This window comes from Gossypium raimondii, chromosome 7, assembly GCF_025698545.1.
Source record: "Gossypium raimondii isolate GPD5lz chromosome 7, ASM2569854v1, whole genome shotgun sequence".
Lineage (NCBI taxonomy): Eukaryota > Viridiplantae > Streptophyta > Magnoliopsida > Malvales > Malvaceae > Gossypium > Gossypium raimondii.
In genome coordinates, this window is record NC_068571.1 from 26,725,738 (window position 1) to 26,748,797 (window position 23,060).

Genomic DNA, 23,060 nt, shown 5'->3' on the forward strand with positions numbered 1-23,060 from the left:
TCTGTAGATTTTAGTAAATATGCCTCCTAGAAAGCTTAAAAAGCTAATTATGCAGGAATCATCAACGGTTTTAAATCTCTTAAAATTTTGAAATCAAAATGATGAGAATTACTATCTGGAACTTCAAGGCAAAACTTTTATTCAAGAAAGCGGATTCGAACCAATAATTGTTCTTTGCAAAGAAATATGGTCATTAGTCCGATACCATAGATGAGAACGCTTTTGCGTAACCCCTAAAGAAAATGTTGTTATTCTTTTAGTCTAAGATTTTTATGCTACTTGTACGGATGAAAAGGCACAGAGACCACACGGTGTCTAGTGGAATACATTAACTGTGAGAGGAAAGGATGTTCTATTCGACCCAGAAACTATTTGTGAATTTTATGATGCTCCTTATTATGAAACTGATTATTTAAAAAATAGTGATTTAAATAAATTTGAGGATTTAGACATGGAGAGCATCATAAAATATTTAATTGAGAATTATGGTGAATGGAATCTCCGACAAGATATCGGAGTTTCGACCAATTTTAATCAAGAAATCATGTTTCCAATAGCTAAGATGTGGATGCAATTTATCTGTACTAGGATAGAGCTTGCACAAAATGTCTCTAATGTAAATACTTCTAGAGCTATCCTGTTATATGGTATTTTACAAAAAAACCAAATATACATTGGAGAGTGGATCTATCAAAACATGAAGCGTTATGTCAGTGGCTAGAAGGTTGGGATTTTCTTTCCCCATCTAGCGACAACACTTTGTAAAAGAGAAAACATACCTATGGAAGAGAATGAACAATTTGTACACCCAACAAAGAGTTTGCTGATTTTATGTACACTTAGTATGTGAAACTTAACCGAAAACAAATTATGAATTGGAATTAGAGGAGAAAGGAAAGGTTGGATGTGCCTCCCCCACTCAAAAGAAAAGTAACGATGAGAACAAGAAAAATAGGTGAGAGCAACAAAGCTAAAATAGATGGGATGATATGATCGATACAGGAAACAGGCCTAGTTCTGCAAGAATTCACACGGTGAAACAATATGAGAGTTCCAAATTATTTGTCGGATATGTTTGGCTAGTCACAAACCCATTAGGAAGGGGAATAGAAATAAAGTGAAGAGCACTTAGCTAATAGAGTTCGGGCTCTGATTAATATGGCTCTGTGGGACCGGTTCTTCAATATTGTGGAGCCTACATATTCAGAACTCACACTAGATTTCTATTTGACATTCTCTCTACAATAGGCTATGTCACTATCGCGTGTGAAATGATATGCGAATTGTGCAAGTATACACGTCGAATCAAGTAATATAATGATAAGTAAAATCATCTTTATAGGGATTGGATAGGATTAATTTAATTATGTTGCTGTTATGATGTATGTGAATTATGCTAAGGCAAAACAATGACAGAAATGCAAGGGTAATCAAAATAATGATGAAGTGTGCAATATGTAAACAAATAAATATTTAAAAATATGCTATGGCAAAGATACCAAGAAAAAAGTAAGAGGGTCTACACTATTGAATGGAAAGGCTGGGATTACTAGGAATCTACCCTTATAAACCATTAACGCCTCGACAAATTCTTAATCAACGTACTGCTCAGAATGGATTTAAAATGGTTTGCTTCTTTCAAGACAAGACCTTAGGATGCCTCACCTAAGGAAATATATGTCTATAAACCTCAGATGTGATTCTCAGTATTTATTACTCATCACTCTGTATGAACGTTGCTCTATGTCTAGAGACTTCTATGGGGATTCTATCGAACACCCACTCATATCAATCAATTGTGGTCCAACTAACGTAACCTTTTCAGATTTGGGTTATGTTTATAAGCATACTGTGCATTCATCTATGTCTAGAGATTGCATGCATACAATTCAAAAGAAAAAATTGAACGAAACAGTAAAATAGATCAGATCCAAGCTTCAACATTAATGGAAAATTCAAGTCTCATCCAATAATCCCAACCCGATGAGATTTAACTCATGGGTTGGTTAATCAAATCAGAATTCATAAATATCATTCAACATCTTCAACAATTAATTTCGTAAAGAAACAATTTAAGAAAATAAAGGAAGAACTTCAGGAAGCTTTCGTCGATCCAGCCCTCAACTCCGATGGCGCAATGCCTTACAAAGACCAGGTTGGCTACCTTATTCTTGTCCCTCAAGTTCTGCTCTACTGCTCAACATCTACTGCTACCCTCATTCTTTTCCTCAAGATATTTCTCCTAAAAAAGATTCTGAAAGAAAGTCTCCTTTTCTCTCTCTTATCCTCACTTTTTATAGTGTAAATCCCCCTCTCAGTACAAAATTTTTCCTCCCTTTTTTCAAGTAGATCTTTCTGGTACAATTACAACTGGCTAAGAGAGGCACAAATTGAGTGCTGACTTAGTGTCTTCTTAGAATTGCCATGGCATTAATGTTGGCAATCTGCCCAACCTTTTGCCATGATAAAACTTCGATCCTTTATTTCTTTTCCTCATTCTACACTTGTCATTCAAACACAAATAAATCCTTTCCACCCACAAGTAAAAGTAACATAATAACATTTAAGCACAATCCAAGCTTCATGATGCAATGTTCTAAAAATATAATAATATAATATCCTAAAATACAACTAAATTCACCTAAATACAAGCAATTAACCAAGTCTAAAGGCCTGAAATATAACTCTTTTTAAAAGTTATTAGTCACGGTATGATGAGTCGCGCACTACCTCTTTCTGACTCGAGGGTATGATGTATTCTTTGAGTGTCTCGGGCTTTAGAGTCTCCATTAGACTTTATTCTAAGGAGTTCATGAGTACCTACGAGTTTTCGACATTATCTCGGCACATCCAACGCTCAGCCCCTCTCTGTTGGACTAATATTACTGCAACTGCGGCATAGTATAACCTGAACTAGTCCAAGGCGACATATTTACCTCCAGTCTTACGCTACATTCATGTCATTCTAGCACACACACTGACCGGTCGGAGGGAGAGTAATGGGGTTGTTGGCATCTATAATGCTTATTTCCTTTGGAGTATGGCGATATGGCGCCCCATCTATGTTGCCTATTTTGTGGCCCTTAATTATCGCCACCAATCAGATATGAATAGGAAGGGTCCCATTTATTTGGACCTTTATGTGACTCGATTGGCGAGACATTTTGGACTGCTTGACACTCTAGAGCAAATTTTTTCATTCACTTTGGTTGGACAGATGATTCTATAGGGATTCTCCCTTATGAGTCATATGAGGATGATTGAGCGCTTACACGGAGTGGGTCCTTGTCGATACACACTATCTCATTCGGATTCCCAGGATGAGCACAAAGAGCTCCCAGATAATGATCCTCCTCGACATAAGGTCTCAGCTCGCTCCCCTCCTCCTCTGAGCCATTCCATTGCTACTCATTCTTTCCAGGCGGTGATATTTTTTAACGGTTTGACCATTTTGAACAACGATACTTTGATTGGATAGACCATTTTGAGCAATAGCAGACTGAGCAGATTGATCGTATTAAGCAGTTACATTTTGAGCATGCTGGGCATAAGTTCTGTACCCGATACTATGCCAGCACTTTCATAGTTCTGTACCCGATACTATGCCTCGCAATTCTAACTTGCAACCAGACGCCAATCATTGATTTATTTTAGTTTTCTGTTTATTTATTTTAATTTTTATTTCCAATTGTACTTTTATTTTTTAGTTGTTTTATTTTATTTTTTAGACTTATACGTTTTTTTTCATTTATTATGCACTGTTCTTTTTATTATTTAGTTTGTTTCATTTTCTAGTTTGTTATCTTTTTATCTTAGTTATTTTTGTCTATTTTCTTATTAGTTTGCTCGGAAACATGTACTTCATTTAGATTTGCCTACGATTCTGGTTTTCACTATTCTGGCGAATTCATCCATATTCAGGGCAGTTTTAATTCTCTCAATCTCTTATGATATTGTACTTATTCTGCTTATATCTATTTGTACATTGAGGACAATGTACATCTTAAGTGTGGGGAGGTTGTAAATTATCCCTTTTATTGACTCCCTTTTTTTCCAGATTTGATTTAATTAGTTGTCTGGCTATGTTTCATCATTTGCATTGTTGAATTTTACTTTGTTCTTAAAAAAATGAAAAAAATTGATTGATCTTGAATCATTAGCTTCATATTGTGTTGAAAAGCTCACTTTTATTATTAATTTCTTGTTGATGTGAACTCTTTTAATTCAACATTTGATTTTTTCTAACTTGGCAACTTATCAACTCGATTCTTGATTATAACAAACTTTTTTGACCTTTTCCATACCTTTAACCTAAGCTCCATTATAACCTTGTAAAGACATCTTGATTGGTGCGTCATCTCATTCTATAGTGGTGGAGATTTGATTTTCAAGCAAGCCTATGGTAATAACATTTCTCGTTTGATTGTTGAGTGCATATTACTTGAAACTTAAACACTTTGAGTGCTTTGAGTGGATCATTAGCGAGGATGTTAATTCTTGTTGAGTTTGAATTTTAGGTAATTATTGAGATAGGGGAGATGCCTAATGTTTTTAAAGCTTAAAATTCTCTACTTGGATTGGTTGAACTATTTAGTGTCATTTTAGTGTGAATTTCCAGTGCATGATTATCTATAGATTATCCTAAGACATTATCGATGAAAACAATAAATTGAGGGAAGTTAACTTAAGTGTGGGTTGAGCATTTTGCTTGAGGACAAGCAAACGCTTAAGTGTGGGAATATTTGATAGGTGCTAAAAGTAACATGTTTTAGTCTCATTTTTAATGTGTTTTTGGGTGATTATTCGATGTTAATAGTGAGTTTTATGCTCCTAATCCTTTAAATTCATGTTTTTATAATTAGAAGAGCATTTGGGAGCAAAATGAGCAAAAACTAAGAGAAAACTGGAAAATCGGGGCAAGGTATAGAGGCCACACGGGCTAATCCCTTCCACACGGTCATGTGGCTGGCCGTGTCGATTTCGCGATTTGCATGGATCAATAGTCCCTGTTTAAGAGTAGATCTTGTGTAATTGAGTAGGGTTGTATACAATCCTAGAAATAAAATGACATAAATCTACTGGATTAAAGTCAAATCTAATAGGAGAATCCATAAATCGATTTAATGCGATAATATGGGTTTCAATTAGAAATAAATTTCAATTAATCAACTTAGAGTTGGTTGTTCTTACTCTCGAAAAAGATATTAGCATAATTTAGGGATTTTTAGGGATCAAGACACTAAGTAAATAAATTGCATAATTTAGACTGATAGTGACAAATGAAGTTTAGGTGAATTCTTTCCTAGGTATTGTTTTTCTTTTTGGTTGTTAGTCGGTTATTTTCCTGTTTTGTTCTTTGTCGTGTTCGTTAGCAATTTAGTTAATTTTAGTTTTCAATCAATCACTCGAATTTATCGGTTAAATAATAGAAAGAAGATAATTACTAGTACTTTTAGTCTTCATGGGAGCGATATATTTGCTCACCGTAGATATACTATTAATTGATAAGTGCACTTGGCTTAGCCAGATTTTTAGTTAGTTTCATGGACATCAACATTACCAAATGTATAGTGTTTTAGAAATGGAAAAATGTCAAAACGGTATCGATACCTATCATAAAAGTATCGATATTTGTTCTTTTGGTATCGATACCTAGTTCCAAAGTGTTTAAAATTTTCAGATTAGTCCTTATTCTTGCTCGAATCTATTAAACTATGTTTGTATGTTCGATTTAGTCTCTGTTTGGTTCATGACTTCTATTATTCATGTATTTAGAATAATTTGATGATTTATATTGAATTTGATGTTATAATTTGCATGTGAATGTTCGGTAACTGTAGTAGCATCCTGAAACTCGAGTCCGGCAACCGGACCGGGTGAGGGATGTTACAGTTGTGGAGAGAAAATTCTTTGAAGAAATTATTTCAGAAAATTTCTAGAGATACTTTTCATATTTACAACTTGACTCCAGAGTTTAGAGAAATTGCAAAATTACCCACTGGTAATTTTTGTGAAAATTTTTGCAGACGTGAACTTGAGAATAGCGAAGAAGACTACTTGGTCGAAGCGTTCATCCTAGACAAATTGAAAAGGTACAATTTTGATTAAGTGTTTATTACTTTAGATATCACAACCAAGTTTTTATTTTTAGAAAAAAAATTAAAACTCAGATTTTTTCTCAAATCTATCTTCCGGTGCATTTTCCAAACTCGATTTTCCAACACATACATCGTAGTAGACCTAAGTACCATACCTCATTCTTAATAACCATTCTTAGCCTAGAGAGAAAACATTGAGTTAAGAATGATTTATGACAACCTTCTTTTCCTCTCTATATTGCTCAATTTACTACAACTAAAATGGCACATAGTCTCTAAGGTTGTGTGGCTCTCTCCTTTCACATTTATTGCTTTTTGGTTGAGCCGGTAATACATGCTAAATAAGTTGCTCACTCATCACTTGTTTCCTTGTCCCCACTTTAATTGGTGATTTTGTAACAAAAACTCTTATACATTGAATAGAAATAAAAAGTAAAAGCAAGTAATAAGTATTAAATGAAGTGCACATTTTACTTAAAAAAAATTAGGTTTTAAAGTAACATTATTGGAAAGTGTAGACATGAACCATTAAACAAATATAGAAAATATAAAATAATAATAATAAATTAAGCATTGCATAATGTGTGCTCCTTTATTACAATTTTTATTTCATTTGGAAAAGACCGGTAAAGAATAAATTATATGCTTTATATTTATAATATATAATTTTACAATGCAAAGTTGCATACGGAAGGAAAAAAAAAATGAAGCCTATACTAAAAAAATATACACACCAATCTTTTAACATCCAATGTAACATGAGCTGTATATTTCAAAGGCAAACACCACACAAACATCACAAAGAAACAAATGAGTTGTTTTCTTCTTTTTCCTTTGTACCCTAAATTATATAAAAAGATACTATATATTCTTTCATAGGAATATCATACTATTATCAATCTCAAATCTCATGTCCTCCAAACTGGAATCCGCCATCCCATGGCCATGAACATGATGATCTTCCAAGCTGTTTTCTTCCATGTTCATGTCCCACAAGAACTCGTAATCATCTTCGACGACTTTGGAGCTAACTTCATTATTGCTGAGGCTATTATTGTTGTTGTTGTACTTTAGCTGAGAAGATTGAAGCAAGTTCAGCAAGCTTTGGCCATAGTTGTGATGCGTGGGTGTGGTGGATAAAGAGCAGCTGATTTGTTGATAGCCGCCGCAAGCCATGCTTGTTTGAGTTGAGGTCTCGTACATCATATGGGGGCTCAATGCGTTGCTGTTTTCTCCTCCTTTGCTCTTGTTAAATACTCTACATAAAACCCAGTCTTCCTGCCATATAAAAAATAATTTTGAAACATCTTAAGAGAATTATCATTGATTTCTTAATTATCTATAGTGCATGTCACTATACATGATCTTTTTTTTATGCAACAGTCTCAAGAACACCTGTTTATCCAATTTGATATATTCTCTATCCACTTTACTTTATTCAAGAGACTCAAAAGTTAAAGAAAATTACTATATTAATTCCAATAAGGAGGTAGAATAAAAGCAAAATATTTGAAGTATCTTACTAATTAGTGATATCTATTATTACACGTATTTCAAATTCGCAAATCAATAAGATTTAAGATGGTAACACACGGTTATATAATATTAAAATGTGAAAATGCACGCACACATATATAATTTTCAAGAAAATTAAAAAAAAGGTTAAATTACTATTTGGGACTTAAATTTGACAATTTTTTTCATATTGGGGCTTGAACTTTTTTGTTTAAGTTAAGTCCTAAACTTGTCAATTATTCTTACATTGGAGTTTGGACTAGGCAATTCTTATCATATTAGGACTTGAATTATTATTTTTGTCTAAATTAGCCTGATAATTGTTCCTACGTTGGGGCTTGAACTTTTGGGTTTTCGACTAACTTAGATAACAATAATTTAAGCCTTAATATGGGAACAACTGTCAAGTTCAAGATTTAATTTGGATAAAAAATAAGTTCAAGTCCAATATGAAAAAAATTATGAAATTAAAATTCCAAAAAATGATTTAACCCTATATATATATATATATATATATATATTTTCAAGCAAATAATATTTTGGGTTGGAGATAAGCCTCAAAAATTGATCCCTCTCTTCGTCGTCAATAATATAGCGTAAGTACTTGATTATGAAAACACAAGGAACAAAGTAAGTGGACAACTTGCAGATGCCCACTAGTTTTTGTTTAAGTTTCCATGGAGAGAACACGAACACGATATTCTTATTCACATACAAATGCCGCTATTGTCAACCTCTCTTTTTCATCACTGCATTTCTCTCTCTCTCTCTCATAGTCGTTTTCGAAACAATGTCTTATAAACAGGAGTATGATGAGTATTGTTGAAAAGATGAGCAGCTAAGGAGGGGAAACTGACCTTAGGGGGCATATGTGGGGTCTCGAGCCGAAATTCATGCATGATCCAACCTGTTTTGATTCCATTGGGAGCTCGGTTCATGTAAAATACCAATGTCTTTCTCATCCCTACCACTTCTTGTGTTCTTGAGTCCATCACCATTCGATCCTTTCCCGTCGCCTTCCAGTACCCGGATGTTGTCGCTCGGTTCGTCCGGAACCCCGTCGCGTACTTTCTGTCACGGAAGCTGAAGAAATACCACTCGTTTGCGTTCAGCTTTGCCACCTCTTCATATTTCATTATATCCCATGCATATACAAAATATAAATATTTAATTTATTTCCTAGACAGTTAAGATTATATAAATATAGAGTTAGAATAGAATAAATTATCATCAACAAAGAAACAAAAATTGGGTAATTTTATTTTGCTTGCATTCAATGAACATAAATATAATCTTTTCACTTTAATTACTAAATGAGTGTTGGTAAGTCTTTGTCACCTTAAGAGTTATGTCTAAGAAAGCAAAGGATTTGCCTGCCATTACATGCTAAGGGGAAAATAAAAGCAAATCTTTACAAAATTATTGTATTCAAAACTTAAAAGTGGTGTTTTGGATGTGGGGAAGAAGAACTCACCCACGGTACTTAATTAATTGCTAGTTTGTCTTATTATACTTGGAATATCCTAGATAATCACAAACTTTCAACTAAAATAACTAATAGTTTAGTGCAGTCCTTTTTATAACTTCATTAAATTTCTTAAAATAAATACAATTTTTTTTTTTTAGATTTATACATAAAATACTTTCTATATTGTTCCATATATTTTTAAAAATCTTTATCTTATCTTACAATCTTTGAAAGAAGCATATATTTTCACTTAACCCCCCCCCCCCAAAAAAAAAACCACCACGCGTCAATAAAGTAATTAAGTGCTAAAGGAATTTAAGGAGAAAAAGGGAAAACGAGTGGCTTCTGTTTAGCTCACATGTTAGCCCAAAACTACACTCAACATTTAACAATTATGTCTTATGTAACTTTCTCTACTACGGTATGAATTATGTTTTTTTCTTACATCCAAGCAACTAAAAACTAGCTTAGATGGCATGTATGTTAGAAAAAATTCAAATGATTGTATATTTGAAAGGATATAAAAGCCTGATAATCTCTCTATTGAGTCAAATAGTTATGGCTTTCAATATAGATATGTTACACTCTTAATAAAAAAGTTTAAGTTGAAATTTTGAAGATGATATCATTAAAAGAAAAGCCACAAATTCTAAAAAAAATTATAAACCGAAAAGTGGAGATAAAGATACTTTAATTATACTAAAAAATACTATATATTCATAAAAAATTGACACTATTAAATATAAGTGCATGAAAGGAAAAGTAACCCCTTTGTTTACTTATGGTGAATAGCCACCATGAAAACATGCAAATTTTAGGGGTTTTTTATGGCGTAGAGTTGGCAAAATTAATTTGTAGAGGATCTAGCTAGAAGGTTTGATGCATTTCTAGGGGGCCGGGACTTCAATTTAGCAGACATCTACATACACTAGGCAGGATATTTTAATTATAACTTGTTCATGTAATTTTCACTTCAAAAGCGAGTTGAAACTTGATCCCCCCTTAAATCAACAAATACAATTTTTTTAAACCCTATTAAAGAGAGAGAGAGAGAGAGAGAGAATATTTAAAAATAATGGAAACCTGAAATCACCCACTTGTATTTGGTTTTTAAGGAATATATAATTATATATATCCATGACTTTTTAGGCTATAGTTAGTAAAATGTATATATACATTGAAATCAAATCACAGGGCGTAAAATCTCTTCCTTTTTTCTAGTTCTTGCAATGTGACAAAAACAAAAGCCCAAACAAATGAGAGGGAAAAACAACAAACCTTACCTACATGACTAAATTAAATATTATTGGTGGATTCACATCCAAAGAAAAATTATTAGTACTTGATTTGGAGTTATATCACTAACGAAGTTGGCAAGATAAATATACTGCATGTCTATGGACTTCTATATATGCATAATATGTATGTATGTATGTATGTATGTTTGTGACAGTGTGAGTAATGTAATAAAATCCGTGTTTCGTTTCCCAATATTTCTCTCTCTCTCATTATCTCCTGTTACACGAAAACAAACGTGTTTAGTTTTGTCTGCTGTTTCAAATTAGTTCTAACGGCTAACATGGCAGATGGCCTGCGCTTTGAACCCTAAAGGGAACAACTCAATAATTGTCATTCCTTTCAGTCACAGACATGCTACAACATACTAACAACGGGAGCTAAGAGACCCTGCTCTAGTTTTGCTTCAACTTTAATTATCAGCCAATGATTAATATTTTCTTTAAGTTAGCCAAAAGCTTGAATCCAGAGGAAGATATAGGATCACAGAAAACGATGAAAGAATAAGATTCCAAAGCTAACCCCCTAAAAGGGGAATAAATGATATACTTAGGGGGAGAGAGATACCAGGAAGCTGCCATGGCTCACATGTATGCAAATCAATTTCCACCAACGTACCCTTCAAGACCACCTCATTGGCAATCTTTTTGTAGAGATAATGACAGACCAATTCCTCATCACTGGGGTAAAACCTAAACCCAGGAGGCAGTGTAGCTCCAATGTCCCTTAGCCCCATTTGTATGTTGCTAACAAGGGAAAGGGTGATGGGAGAAATTAGAAAAGAGAAGTGTTTATGTTTTTTAGAATTTTTCTTGATATATTTGGGGAGGGGGGTGAAAATTAGATGAGAGAATAAATTTAAGGCAGGAGATGGAATGCAAAAGAACTAAAAGAAGGCGTGGGATGATTTTCTTTGTTTTGGGACATGAAAATATTTTATGGGAGAGGAAGCTTTAAGTATTGGGTATATAAATATATAGCTATAGTTTAGGATATGACAATTTAAGTGCCTTTTCCAATTAGAATTTCTTACAATATTCTAGCATGAAAGGGGCCATGCTTGTGTAACTAGTTAGTTATAATTGGGAAGTTTCAAGAAAAACCAAAGTTACAAGAAATCTTCTTTATTCATCTGAGGTGTTTATTAGGTTATGAGGAAGCAAAATATATACAATAATATCCAAAGCATTTTTAGAGAAACACTCCAAAATACCCCTTTTTATCTATGTCATTTAATTAAATGGATAATTTTGTGTAACCTAATATCCCAAGATCAGAAAAATACTCTTGGGATACTCTACATATATTTATTACAAAACCTAGAGTATACCTGAAATTCAGTGATTACTTTATATATGGAAAGTTATTTACTTTTTATCATCATTTTCTTCATCATACATCATTTACTTTTGTTTTCAAAACTATTCTAGTTTTATGGTTCATAAGTTTCATTAACCTACCTTTTCCATTTTTATCTGTTTATATACAGGGCCATATATATATATGTAAACTAAGAGTGAAATTAAGAATATTGTAGAATCAAAATATATAAAGATTTAAACAAAAATAAGTTGTTAAGCTAGATTATTAGTCCTATTTGATGGTTCAGTCCAAATAACTTTTTAAAAGTATCTAAAGTACGAGCTAGATCGATTAAGTAAAAAGTTACGCAGTTCAAGATCTAAAAACTAATATGTTCAAGGTTGCCTATCCAAATATTATAAATTATGTTTGATGTTGTGTATATCATAAAAATTATTTATAAGAAATAAAATTATGTATCAGACTTTTCCTTTCTCTTGTAATTCACCAATATATATATATATATGACATTATTTTCAACCATGATGCAAGGGTAATTTAACAACTTAAAAATTTAGTTGATACCAAATACGATTTTACCAATTTCTTTTAGTACATAAAAAAACATATTACTTAAAGAGATTTTAAACTCCACAAGCGAATTGAGGGTGTAACAAGTATCACATTTATTTATATATATTTTATATTTTTTACTACATTTGTCATACTCTAAATTCATTCATGGAGTTTACCTAGCCTTACTTAGACCCATCCTTCTCAAATTTTGATTGATTAAAAAATCTTAAAATTTGAGAGTTCAAATCTTGTCTTCCTCTCAATAACATCCCTAATTATATATATAATTTTATTATATACCCATATTTAAAAAAAAAAAAAACAGTTGTAATATACTCCTGTATATATATATACTTGCTCAGCACATCCTGTATATATGTGTGGCATTCATTGGTCCACTAGATACCGAATAAAAGGAAAAGGAAAAGAAAATGGGAGAATTTTGCAGATTAATTATTGGATGGAAAGAAAACTGGTAGTTAGATAAGGCCTATATAAGTCGGACTTAAATCTCCAAATTGGTCAGATCTAATCTATAAACATATTTAAGCATGATTAATTAAAATATAGTAAGTTTTGATATATACGTGAGAATAATCATATTGAAGATATACGTGGAATAACAATTAATTGGTCTGGCTCGGGGACCGTATATAATTCTGGATGAATAGAAGAAAGGGCTCACAAAACTTGATGTCCCTGACCACGTGAACCATTTGATTGGTGTAAGCAAGAATAGAGACAGCAAAGCGAAACTATGATAATTAATAAAAATAATAATTGCTGCAATTTTATATAATTTGAAAACAAAAATAATGTTAAATAATTATCATCATTGTTTGTCATACGTTTAAATTTTGATCACATCAGTAAAAATTTTGATGGCTGCTAAAGCAAAAACCCGGTGGGCCTGATGTCTTTTTCATTCATATGGGGTCCACTAATGATATACCTAAAAAAAACAAAGTGTGAATTTATTTACTTTTTTTTTTCTAATAATATAATTATATACTATCCACAAAATTATTATTCCACAATCATTAATAAAATATTACATTTTCGTCGAGTTTAAAAACTCCACAAATTGTGTATCAAATAATTATATAAGATCTAAAATAAATAATAATTTTTAAAAGATTAGTATTTGGTATACTTGTCGGTACTTTTCTTTATTTCACCACTACACGAAGTTGGCAAGATAAATATACTGCATGTCTATGGACTTCTATATATGCATAATATGTATGTATGTATGTATGTATGTTTGTGACAGTGTGAGTAATGTAATAAAATCCGTGTTTCGTTTCCCAATATTTCTCTCTCTCTCATTATCTCCTGTTACACGAAAACAAACGTGTTTAGTTTTGTCTGCTGTTTCAAATTAGTTCTAACGGCTAACATGGCAGATGGCCTGCGCTTTGAACCCTAAAGGAACAACTCAATAATTGTCATTCCTTTCAGTCACAGACATGCTACAACATACTAACAACGGGAGCTAAGAGACCCTGCTCTAGTTTTGCTTCAACTTTAATTATCAGCCAATGATTAATATTTTCTTTAAGTTAGCCAAAAGCTTGAATCCAGAGGAAGATATAGGATCACAGAAAACGATGAAAGAATAAGATTCCAAAGCTAACCCCTAAAAGGGAATAAATGATATACTTAGGGGAGAGAGATACCAGGAAGCTGCCATGGCTCACATGTATGCAAATCAATTTCCACCAACGTACCCTTCAAGACCACCTCATTGGCAATCTTTTTGTAGAGATAATGACAGACCAATTCCTCATCACTGGGGTAAAACCTAAACCCAGGAGGCAGTGTAGCTCAATGTCCCTTAGCCCCATTTGTATGTTGCTAACAAGGGAAAGGGTGATGGGAGAAATTAGAAAAGAGAAGTGTTTATGTTTTTAGAATTTTCTTGATATATTTGGGGAGGGGGTGAAAATTAGATGAGAGAATAAATTTAAGGCAGGAGATGGAATGCAAAAGAACTAAAAGAAGGCGTGGGATGATTTTCTTTGTTTTGGGACATGAAAATATTTTATGGGAGAGGAAGCTTTAAGTATTGGGTATATAAATATATAGCTATAGTTTAGGATATGACAATTTAAGTGCCTTTTCCAATTAGAATTTCTTACAATATTCTAGCATGAAAGGGCCATGCTTGTGTAACTAGTTAGTTATAATTGGGAAGTTTCAAGAAAACCAAAGTTACAAGAAATCTTCTTTATTCATCTGAGGTGTTTATTAGGTTATGAGGAAGCAAAATATATACAATAATATCCAAAGCATTTTTAGAGAAACACTCCAAAATACCCTTTTTTATCTATGTCATTTAATTAAATGGATAATTTTGTGTAACCTAATATCCCAAGATCAGAAAAATACTCTTGGGATACTCTACATATATTTATTACAAAACCTAGAGTATACCTGAAATTCAGTGATTACTTTATATATGGAAAGTTATTTACTTTTTATCATCATTTTCTTCATCATACATCATTTACTTTTGTTTTCAAAACTATTCTAGTTTTTATGGTTCATAAGTTTCATTAACCTACCTTTTCCATTTTATCTGTTTATATACAGGGCCATATATATATATGTAAACTAAGAGTGAAATTAAGAATATTGTAGAATCAAAATATATAAAGATTTAAACAAAAATAAGTTGTTAAGCTAGATTATTAGTCCTATTTGATGGTTCAGTCCAAATAACTTTTAAAAGTATCTAAAGTACGAGCTAGATCAGATTAAGTAAAAGTTACGCGGTTCAAGATCTAAAAACTAATATGTTCAAGGTTGCCTATCCAAATATTATAAATTATGTTTGATGTTGTGTATATCATAAAATTATTTATAAGAAATAAAATTATGTATCAGACTTTTCCTTTCTCTTGTAATTCACCAATATATATATATATATGACATTATTTTCAACCATGATGCAAGGGTAATTTAACAACTTAAAAATTTAGTTGATACCAAATACGATTTTACCAATTTCTTTTAGTACATAAAAAAACATATTACTTAAAGAGATTTTTAAACTCCAAGCGAATTGAGGTGTAACAAGTATCACATTTATTTATATATATTTTATATTTTTTACTACATTTGTCATACTCTAAATTCATTCATGGAGTTTACCTAGCCTTACTTAGACCCATCCTTCTCAAATTTTGATTGATTAAAAAATCTTAAAATTTGAGAGTTCAAATCTTGTCTTCCTCTCAATAACATCCCTAATTATATATATAATTTTATTATATACCCATATTTAAAAGAAAAAAAAAAACAGTTGTAATATACTCCTGTATATATATATACTTGCTCAGCACATCCTGTATATATGTGTGGCATTCATTGGTCCACTAGATACCGAATAAAAGGAAAAGGAAAAGAAAATGGGAGAATTTTTGCAGATTAATTATTGGATGGAAAGAAAACTGGTAGTTAGATAAGGCCTATATAAGTCGGACTTAAATCTCCAAATTGGTCAGATCTAATCTATAAACATATTTAAGCATGATTAATTAAAATATAGTAAGTTTTGATATATACGTGAGAATAATCATATTGAAGATATACGTGGGAATAACAATTAATTGGTCTGGCTCGGGGGACCGTATATAATTCTGGATGAATAGAAGAAAGGGCTCACAAAACTTGATGTCCCCGACCACGTGAACCATTTGATTGGTGTAAGCAAGAATAGAGACAGCAAAGCGAAACTATGATAATTAATAAAAATAATAATTGCTGCAATTTTATATAATTTGAAAACAAAAATAATGTTAAATAATTATCATCATTGTTTGTCATACGTTTAAATTTTGATCACATCAGTAAAAATTTTGATGGCTGCTAAAGCAAAAACCAGTGGGCCTGATGTCTTTTTCATTCATATGGGGTCCACTAATGATATACCTAAAAAAACAAAGTGTGAATTTATTTACTTTTTTTTTCTAATAATATAATTATATACTATCCACAAAATTATTATTCCACAATCATTAATAAAATATTACATTTTCGTCGAGTTTAAAAACTCCACAAATTGTGTATCAAATAATTATATAAGATCTAAAATAAATAATAATTTTTTAAAAGATTAGTATTTGGTATACTTGTCGGGTACTTTTCTTTATTTCACCACTACACCAGAACAGGTTTTTAGCGACGTTTTTTAACGCCACTAAAGGCATTTGCGGCGCTTGAGGAAGCGCAACAAAAAATAACGTCGCTAACTTTTGCGGCGCTTACAGAAGAAAACGCCGCTAAAGGTCATGTTCTTTAGTGGCGCTTAGGAAAAAAATGCCGCTAATGATCATGTTCTTTAGCGGCACTTGGGAAAAAACGCCGCTAAAGATCATGTTCTTTAGCGGTTAGGAAAAAAACGCTAAAAGTAATGTTCTATAGCGGTAACCGTAAAAAACACCGCTAAAAGTAATGTTCTATAGCGGCGCTTGGTAAAAGCGATAAAGTAATGTTCTTTAGCGGCGCTTCATCTACAAACGCTAAAAGTAGTGTTCTTTAGCGGTTATTTCTAAATGCCACTATATGATATGACTTTTAGCGGCACTTTTTAAAAACGCCACTAATTTTGGGATTTTTAAAATAAAATTTTTGTTTTTTAACCTCCGCAACAACAAATCAAAAGCAACTAGATCTAAACTAACCAAAAACAATAAATTTATATAATATTTCAAATTAAATGACTAAAATAATATTAATATCAATAAATAAAAGTGAATTCATACTTTTCTTTACAAAAGCGTTAAAAGTTAAAATGATAAAATATTTATGTAATATACACTATGACGGCGGTTACATTTCTTGAAACATCTTCATCATAATCTGAAGCTCTTTTGAAGTTCATAATACTTTTGCTCGCTCTGCTTCTCTCGATGCAGATCTGCTTGAAGTCGTAGGCGTAGTTCTTCATATTTCTTTTGAACCTCTGCTTCTCTCCGCTTCTCTCATCAGTGGCCTCTGCTTCTCTCGCTCTGACCTCTGCTTCCCTCGTTCTGCCTCTGTTTTAAGTTGTTCTTTGAAGTTCTTCATATTTCCTTTGAACCTCAAATGTGGTCGCTTGCATCCGAGCCATCCGGTCTTTTAACCTCTGAACTTGACTTGAGATTGACTCCCAAAGCCATGTATTGGTGCGAAATGGATCCAAAATATTAGGTTAGGTGATAAAAGATCCTTGAAATCGAACCCGACCATACCTTTCAGGACCCAAAACTTCAGTAATAATCGGGTTATCAATGTCTTCAAGATGAACAGAACTATCACTAGAAGCAATCGCTTCATACTCCGTCTTTTTATCCTTTAATTTTTCCTAATAAATAAATCACATAGTTAGGAGCATAATATATATTAAAAAAAACAAATGCAATATAACAATAGTCGCATTACAAGCAATAAATTAAACCATTAGAAAATAAACACTATAAATAACTAAAACAAGTCAACTCGTATTAAGTAAACGTACCATAATTTCACCAGCTTCAAGAGTCATAGCAGATCCATCTTTCTTCTTATGTGTAATTTCAAAAAGTTGAAGGCGTCCAACTTTTTGACCGGACGACCGTTCCTACAATATAGTAGTAAAAATATTATTTAATAGAAAGTTATACATATTTGAGAATATTAAAAAATTAAAAATACCTCCGTCTCAGCTACACATGCAAAACTTCTCGACCCGGTTGTGTGAGTGAATTTTTGTTGCTGCCGGCTGCTTTTTCCAACTCGTTCACGATCCTATGTTATAAAATTTTTAGTACGTAAATAGTAAATACTATAAACCAAAATAATTACAATAGTTTGGAAGTACGTCATACCTCGCCTTTCTTTGAATGCCAAAATCTAACCGCATCTTCCCATTGGTACCTCAACATACCCGGCGGGACATTTTGCAATTTCTCATCGAGGGTTGTTTTTGTCTTATAATAATTTTTCTTCAAAGTACTTTTATTGTCTCTCCATCTTTTTCCCAATGCCTTCTTTACATAAGCATCCGAGACCTCTAAAGCAAACCTCGCCTACAAAAAACACAAGTTAATAAAGTAAATATAAATGAAACTATTTCCCAAGCATTACAGATGACATTAACATTTTGTTACCTTAATATTATTGAGGGCTTGGTTTTTGTTGCTATCGGGCATTTGACGCCATGACTCGTAGTTGATAGGCAACATATTCGCATTTCGTGCTAAAATGCCCATGTATCTTGCTAAAAGTCGAGCTTCTGATCCAACAGGCTGACCAAAACTGTTTCTGCATACCTTGACACGCTCGACTGGATCTAACTCGTATAACTCTCTAAGTAGCGTACGTCCTCGACCTCTGTACGTCCCACCATTTTCAGCTACAAATGGTATATTATAATATAAGAATTTGAAAAATAAATCAATTATAAGTCAACACGCATGTAAATTAAATGTAAAATTACTTTGAACTTCCGTAGGATCCTCGTGTAATCGGAACATTCAAGATCCAATTCTTTGTCATTGTTCAAGACTATTTGTTTCATCGAGTTTGGATCATTTTGAACAATGCTTTCCTTAGAATTTTTCTTCTAGGCATTTTATCGCAATACAAATAAAATGTAAGTAAACTTAATAACTAATTACAACAATAACAAAGACATATAAAATAGTTGAAATATATAATAAGACCAAGATTTAAATTATGATATTACATATAATTAAACAATCGTAAAATCTTACTACATCATTATTCGTAAATATCTTCATCCGTATCCTGACGAACCCATTGAAATTGTGCACTAGTACTAGGGATATTATCGTTTAAGTTTTGTTCTGGAAAGGGCAAAGTTTTTGATCTGTCGTCGATGTTATCTCTACTTCCACTGCCCATGTCAAACAAGTCTCTAGGGATGTTACGGAGTACAACGTACCAACCCTCATCAGTTGGATCTTTTGTCAATCTCTAATACTGTTTGTTAAGTGTAAAAACTTTAAAATTTTACCATTATATCTTTCTTTAAATATATATATTTTTAATATTTTACTATATTCCTTATAGGACGTTTGTCAATCTCTAATACTGTTTGTACAGTCTAAAAACTCCACTCGATAGTGTACCAAATACTTTTCCTTTAAAATGTTTATTATTTTCTTAAGAGTTCCTATAGTAGAATATTAGTATTCACGATACTATTTTACGATACAGAGATATGATATATTGTATAAATTGTGAGAGTGAGATGTATATTACATTTAAATTAAGGGTGAATATTTGATACATTGGTAATATTTTTTTATTCCACAAATAACTTTAAAAATTGACATAGAAACTTTTTACTGACAATAAATCAAATAATTTATTTTAAATTAATTATGATTCATATGATCATATAGTTGAGATGTATAAAATATCAACACTAAATTCACATTTTCAAATTTATAGATAAATAGGTATGTAATAAATCAATGAAAGGTCATTATCCAATCCACCGTAAGCGAATTAAAAAAAAAAAACTCTATAAGCAAACTTAACATCCAATCAAAATTTTTATTATAAATTAAAGTTAAAAATTAACAGCATCCTAAATCTGGTTATAGAGGTTTTTTTTTATAATTTCATTATCGATGGATAAATTATCCATCAATAAATACTTATATATATATTATAAGATTTACACTATATTTAAATTTCAAACTAAAATTTTATTAAAATTTCAAGCACAATTAGGCAAATTTACTAAAATATAAATGGGTGTATTTTTATTACAAAAAAATTGTAAGTAAAATAAATATGTTTGTCAGTTTGTTTGATTGATTAATTATTTTCAGATTTTGGACAAGTAATGTGAGAAAGACAAATAATAAATAGTTATAATATAAAATGTGGACAAAAGATATTTGTCACAACATGTGTCATTCGACGCTAATAATTGGGGATAGTATTTGATAGCAGATGAAGACTGCACTACCACGGGTGTCTCAACAGGAAACATTCGTCGGATTGAAATAATGGAACTCGTTTTTCATTATTTATGATGTTAATTTTTAATGAATTAATGTGACTGAATAAGTATAATATCTACATATATACACATTTATAATATCAGTAAAAAAATTATATAATAATTATTAATATAGTAAAAATTATGATATATTATCTTCAAATCTTATCTTATGATTCTTATAATATATATGTAAATTTTTTAATTTTCTCGAAATATAAAAAATATAATATATACATTTAAAATAATATTTATTATGTTTTAAAAAATATTTATTACTTGATAAAAGGAATGAGTTTTTGATAATTTTATAATTGAGTTTCAATTCAATTAATAAGTAACACAAATATGATTAAACTTGTATTTTTTTAAAGTGTAACAAGTATAATATAATGCAAATACAAATTTGAATAAATACAAGTATCAAACAATTACAATGAACTGCAACTCGATCAAACTCTTAAATAATAAGGTAAACATGTATTAATATATCTTTATATAATAATCATTAATGAAAAGGCGATATTGCCCTTTGTGAATTTCTAAAGGTGGCAGGGTGAGATGAAGGGTCATTTTCGCCATTAGAGGATAATTGCTGCACTCATTATGGGAAGAATGCGACAGTTCATAAAAGTGGGTTTTGGTCTGTTCGATTATTTTGCGAACCAATAGTAATTTAAGGGTGTGTTTATTTTATATATTTTTCGTGTTTCTTTTTGTTGTTTCATTGAAGATGATTTTATCCAAGGAAAATAATTTATTAATCAACAAAGAATAAGTTTTCTTTTTTAAAAATTGATTTTCCATTTTAAAAGGTGTAAATCAATTTTAAAATTTTTTAAACAACATGATTTTTAATTAAAATGAAATTGAATCAAGAGAAATATTATTATATATTTAAAATATATTGTTAGTCTTTACTTTGATAAAATTTAAATTTTAGTTATTGTATTTAAAAGTTAAAAATGAAGTTTTTTTAAACCTCAGTTCAACCATTAAAATTGTAAGTAGTTTTCATTAAAATTTGTTAATTTGACATGTTGATTAAGTTGCCCTTATGTGATGTCGCATATGATTGGCGAAGATAAACGTTTAAAATGACAAATTTTAGCGAATACTAACAACAATAATGATTGGATTAGAATTTTTAAATCGAAAAAGTAAGAGAGTTGAAATTTTAACTTTTAAAGTAAAGAGAGTAAATATCAAATTTTGTAGAAGTACAAGGACTAACAACATATATTAACCTTATTATGTTAATAATAATATAGTTAGAGATATGGTAACAGAGGAGGGAGCATGGAATATGAAGGCGTTTAGAGAAGGGTTGTCGGAGGAAGTAGTTAGAAATATTGCAAACATCCCTCCTCCACACCCCCTAGTTGGCCCGGATAGAACCCACTGGGTATGTACGTCGAATGGGGACTTTTCTATTAATAGCGCATATTAGATGATAAAAGAAAGCACGTGGAATACACGGGATATGGGGTGGAAAGTGGTTTGGAAGTATCAATGACCATATAGTGTTCGCTTTTTCTTATGGCTTACTTACAAGCAACGATTGCTTACTAATCTGGAACGTGTACAAAGGGGTGTTGGCCAAAATGTGTCTTGCTCAGTTTGCCAACATGAAACAAAAGATACATTGCATGTCCTTAGGGACTGTCAGGTTGCTAAAGATGTCTAGAGGTATTTCATGCCAAAAAATAGTCAAACATAATTCTTCTCTGATAGCCTTCCAGATAGGTCCAATCTGGGGAATCCTGGGTGGTTACTAAGGATTGAGGTTCCATGGCCAACTCTTTTTGTTTTGCTAGCCTAACACATATATAAGAATAGAAATATTTTTGTATTTCAAGGAGAATCTTGGAGCTTATTAGAAACTATTAAGGTATTAGTAAGTTGGGCAAAACAATACAAAGCAACCCATAGTTGGGACCCGTCTAGTAGGAGTAATTTAGATTCTGAGCACCTCTTAGGAAGATGTTGGAATGGTAGGGTAGTTGAATGATAGCTTTTGTTGTTTAATTTAGTTAGGTTTTTTTCAGCAAAAAAAAATTGATATAATTCATTATTAAAATTATTTATTGTTACAATTTTATTTTAATGAAAATTTTTAGGGATAAATATCAAAATTATACATGAACTTTGATACAAGTTGTAATATTATATATAAACTTTAATTTGGTGCATTTGTATACATCAAACTTTAATTTTAGTTCAATTTTCAAATTTCACTAACCCCATTTTCTATGTGACACAATTTTCTATTAATTCATGTGCAAATTGTTGACATAACATTTTATATGATTAAAAAATAAACAAACAAATTTAAATTATTTTCACCTAGTTGAGGAAAGAATTTCTTATTTCCTCCGAGAAAATTTATTTTCTTTAATCTAGGTGGAAACAATATAAATTTATTTGTTTTTTAACCTAATAAAATGTCGCGTTAGTAATTTACATGACTTGATGAAAAATTGTGCCACATAGATAATGGGGTTAGTGAAATGTGAAAGTTGAACCAAAATTAAAGTTTAATGTATATAAATGTACTAGATTAAAGTTGATGAATAATATTGCAAATTATATCAAAACTCATTAATAATAATTTTAAATTTATCTATTAATTTTAACATTAATAATAATTTTAAATTTTAAATAATATTATTAACATTTTCTTAAAATATTTAATATTAACATTTTAACAATAAATATTATATAGATTATAATTTATGAATATTTTAAATAAATAGGACAAGTGGTAAAATTTTAAGGTAAAATCTCAACTCCACTTGTAGAG

At 31.1% G+C, this 23,060-nt stretch overlaps 1 protein-coding gene across 1 annotated transcript; it reads right to left on the bottom strand.

The window, feature by feature from the left end:
• Window positions 1-6,725: 6,725 nt before the first annotated feature.
• On the bottom strand, window positions 6,726-11,314 carry LOC105798135 (protein CUP-SHAPED COTYLEDON 3). Its single transcript, XM_012628071.2, has 3 exons — window positions 10,945-11,314; window positions 8,471-8,736; window positions 6,726-7,376 (listed from the first exon to the last, which is right to left on the bottom strand). The coding sequence occupies exons 1-3, from the start codon at window positions 11,111-11,113 to the stop codon at window positions 6,972-6,974; spliced, it is 840 nt and encodes a 279-aa protein (XP_012483525.1). The 5' UTR covers window positions 11,114-11,314; the 3' UTR covers window positions 6,726-6,971.
• Window positions 11,315-23,060: the final 11,746 nt, after the last annotated feature.